The sequence below is a fragment of the Vigna unguiculata genome, chromosome 3 (assembly GCF_037176805.1).
Source record: "Vigna unguiculata cultivar grain cowpea cultivar isolate G323 ecotype 2 chromosome 3, ASM3717680v1, whole genome shotgun sequence".
Classification (NCBI taxonomy): domain Eukaryota; kingdom Viridiplantae; phylum Streptophyta; class Magnoliopsida; order Fabales; family Fabaceae; genus Vigna; species Vigna unguiculata.
This window is the reverse complement of record NC_140794.1, coordinates 64248243-64251853: the sequence shown is the minus strand read 5'-3', so window position 1 is coordinate 64251853 and position 3611 is coordinate 64248243. Positions and strand designations below refer to the sequence as shown.

At 32.0% G+C, this 3611-nt stretch overlaps 1 protein-coding gene across 1 annotated transcript; it reads left to right on the top strand.

Moving 5' to 3' along the window:
* Window positions 1-672: 672 nt before the first annotated feature.
* On the top strand, window positions 673-2439 carry LOC114176827 (peroxidase 16-like). The gene is made up of 4 exons (XM_028062007.1): window positions 673-932; window positions 1179-1370; window positions 1511-1676; window positions 1773-2439. Exons 1-4 carry the CDS (start codon window positions 723-725, stop codon window positions 2177-2179), a joined length of 975 nt encoding a protein of 324 aa, XP_027917808.1. The 5' UTR covers window positions 673-722; the 3' UTR covers window positions 2180-2439.
* Window positions 2440-3611: the final 1172 nt, after the last annotated feature.

The window sequence follows — 3611 nt, the reverse complement described above, 5'->3', positions numbered from 1 at the left end:
CACATGCAACTGAGTTGGCTATGTCGTAATGCCAAACAACAAATTAGACATTCTCTTAAACTAAATCAACATTTAACATCTCAATATCATTCATTTCAAAGACAAGAGATAATAAGATAGCAAAAAGTGCTGCATTACTTTAAGTATTTTAGTACCATTTTTCAATTAAAATTAGATTTTCATTTAAGTAGTTTGTGTAATAAAAGTTCAAAAATTGTTTCAGGAATAAGTAATACCAAGATATATAAATGTCTCTTTGGCATAAAACTAAAGAAAAGAGAAGTATTTTCCATGTCAGTTCATAAACTTAAACTCTTTCTTCGCTAGTAACATGCTTAACCATGGTCGTGCACACCTACCATTTTCATTGTGATTATAAAATTGATGCTAATAATATACAACAGCCTCATCCATCCGCAGATTACTAAACACAACTTAGATGCTTCACGCAACTTATAATTAGCCTCCATTTTTAAAGCATTCCCAGAGTCAATATCACAGTTTCTCAAATTGCCAGACTGTTCGTGAAACAGACCTTTGTTGTTTCTCTCATCAATCATTCTCCAATTATACATTTTATCTTCCTATTTAACTATTTATTTATCAACTACATATTTTTTTGTTGCTCATGCTCAAGTGGGGTCATGTTGAGTATATATAAGTGGATACATAACATTGACGTTGGAACCAACTCGAAGAAGCAAAGTACAAGAGTTAGTAACATGGAAACTCCTAACTTTGTCTTCTTCTCCTTGCTTCTTCTCTTGACTAGCACAACTATAAGCTCAGCTCAACTCACGCGTGGCTTCTACCACAATGTCTGCCCCAATGTGGAGCAGTTGGTACGCTCTGCTGTTGCACAGAAGTTCCAGCAGACTTTTGTCACTGCTCCTGCCACTCTGAGACTCTACTTCCATGATTGCTTTGTGAGGGTGTGTGCACCTTCTTCATCACTTCATCGTTTTCTTATCTCAGCTTGCTTTGATTTCGCATATACCTCTAACTATTAACCATATCAGTTAACTAAAACGAAAATTATGCGTGCACAGTTTTGCATTCAGGAACCTGCACAAAACTATATAGAGCCTTTATACAATTAGTCTATGCCATCAGTTTAAGAACATTTTTCTAGTGAAATGAAACTATATATATAAACAAATTTGTTGTTGTGCACACAGGGTTGTGATGCTTCGATTCTGCTCGCAAATAGTAACTCAGAAAAGGATCACCCTGATGATATATCTCTAGCTGGAGATGGCTTTGACACGGTGATTAAAGCCAAGGCAGCTGTTGATAGTGACCCCAAGTGCCGGAACAAAGTCTCTTGTGCTGATATACTCGCTCTGGCTACTAGGGATGTTGTAAATTTGGTATGATTGCAATTTCTCTATGAAATTATTGGCAAACATTTCTAAACCATTTGATCGAATACCAGGCATGCATGCAGATTAAGAGTTGTACACCGTGTGACATTTCGTTTTCTAACAGTAAAAAGTGCATAAAATTGTAGGCTGGGGGACCATTTTACGATGTTGAATTGGGAAGGCGTGATGGTAGAATATCTACTATTGCAAGTGTTCAACGCCATCTTCCTCACCCTGATTTCAATTTGGATCAGCTCAACTCCATGTTCAACTTCAATGGCCTATCTCAGACAGATATGATTGCATTATCAGGTATTTTCTTTCACTGACAAAAAAAAAAGTTTTTTTTTTTTTTTTATGCAGTCATACTTTTTAAAACAAGAGAGTAAAGAATGTTAAATATGTTAGGTGCACACACAATTGGGTTCTCTCACTGCAGCCGCTTCTCGAATCGAATCTACAACTTCAGCCCCAGAAACAGAATCGATCCAACGCTGAATTTACAATATGCTTTTCAGCTTAGACAGATGTGCCCCTTAAGGGTTGATCCTAGAATTGCCATAAACATGGACCCTGTGACGCCTGATAAGTTTGACAACCAATACTTCAAGAATCTGCAGCAAGGACGGGGTCTCTTCACCTCTGATCAGGTGCTGTTTACAGATTCAAGGTCAAAGGCCACAGTCAACTCTTTTGCATCAGATGAAACAACTTTTCAGAAAGCTTTTATTGATGCAATTACCAAGTTGGGAAGGGTTGGTGTTAAAACGGGAAATCAAGGTGAAATTAGGTTTGATTGCACCAGGCCAAACTAGAAAAAGTGCAACTATGCTATCGTCATCAGCAGCAGCAGCAGCATTATTCCATTTTGGAGTTTGCATGAGTATTTTTAGTCTATGACGGCTTGAGTTTGAGTTTGCATCAATTATGTATATTTGATAATTCATTATTGTGTTAATAATTAATGGAGTTCTCAAAGCCCCATTCATTGCTTCCAGTTATTACATGATCAATATTGTATGATTAATGCATAATGTTTTTAGAAAATAAAAATATTGAGTAAATTATTTTTTAATTTCTTCTTCTTTTCAATAAAATAGAAGCACCCCTTTAGGTTTGATTTATTTGTTGAAGATTGGAAAAATGTTATTCTAGTTGAAATAATTTAGTGATTATTTTATAGATTTTAAAAAAGTTTCATTTATGTTTATTTACGATCAGAAAAATCATTTCATTAGAAAATAATTGTTTTTATGAAAAAAAAAAGGTATAAATAACATCTTGTTGAGATTCCTGATATTTCGTTGTAACAAATAAAATAATGATTATCTTTCGAAACAAAGTAATTCATTAGTTATAGAAAAAAGAAAAAAAAAATTAAACAAACCGAGATTTTTTTTTTTCATCCAATTATAACCTTCCGATAATAGTGTTTTGGGTTAAATAAGTTAGTTTTATATTGTTCATTTCTCCGGGACCATTTTTAAGAGTTTACGTTTCTAAAAGGTAAACTTATCCAAATTATGACAAACGGGTATTCTGTTATTTATATTATTATTTTAAGAGTTTTTTTTTTTAAGAAATTATTGTTTAAAGAGTTAGTAAAGTCAAATGAATTATTAAATTTGGATGATGTGGGGTAAGATAATGTTTTACTCTCTTTTTTTAATGTCATAGTTGTCAAAAAAAAAAAATTCATAGTATCATTTTTAATGAAATCATCAATTAAGAAACACATATATTAGAGGAGTGACCACAAGAAACATAAAGTCAAAGTCAAACAATAAGCTTTTAGAAAAGTGATAACTAGAAATAAGGTTAATGAGTTCGAAGATAAGTTTCATTAAGCAAAGAAGACTTTTAAAGATAATTTCGTCTTGTACACATGTTTTGACATTATTTGAATTAAGAATCATAAAGTAAGTAAAATAAAATAAAATTTAATATGATAATTGTTCTACAATTAATAATTAGGAATAGAGACAGAAATATATTTATATATATTTAACACGTCTCTATGTTTGCCTTTTGCGTTCATTAAGAAATATTTTGTATATTATGAGCATATATAATTTATTAAACCAACATTAGAATAATACGAACATCTTATAAAAATAAGTTTTAAGTTTTTTCTCCTTGACAAATTTTGTCCTAATGTTCGTAGTTTGAGTTCATAAATGAACAAATATATTTGGAATAATCATGATATTCAGTAAAAACTAAAGATAACAAAATGGGTTAGGTTGA

What these genes read in the sequence shown, in the direction of transcription:
- LOC114176827 (XM_028062007.1), top strand. Translation starts at nt 723, where the DNA reads ATGGAAACTCCTAACTTTGTCTTCTTCTCCTTGCTTCTTCTCTTGACT. An exon ending in TCCATGATTGCTTTGTGAGG is followed by an intron (nt 933 to 1,178) that starts GTGTGTGCACCT and finishes TTGTGCACACAG; the next exon opens with GGTTGTGATGCTTCGATTCT. An exon ending in AGATATGATTGCATTATCAG is followed by an intron (nt 1,677 to 1,772) that starts GTATTTTCTTTC and finishes TAAATATGTTAG; the next exon opens with GTGCACACACAATTGGGTTC.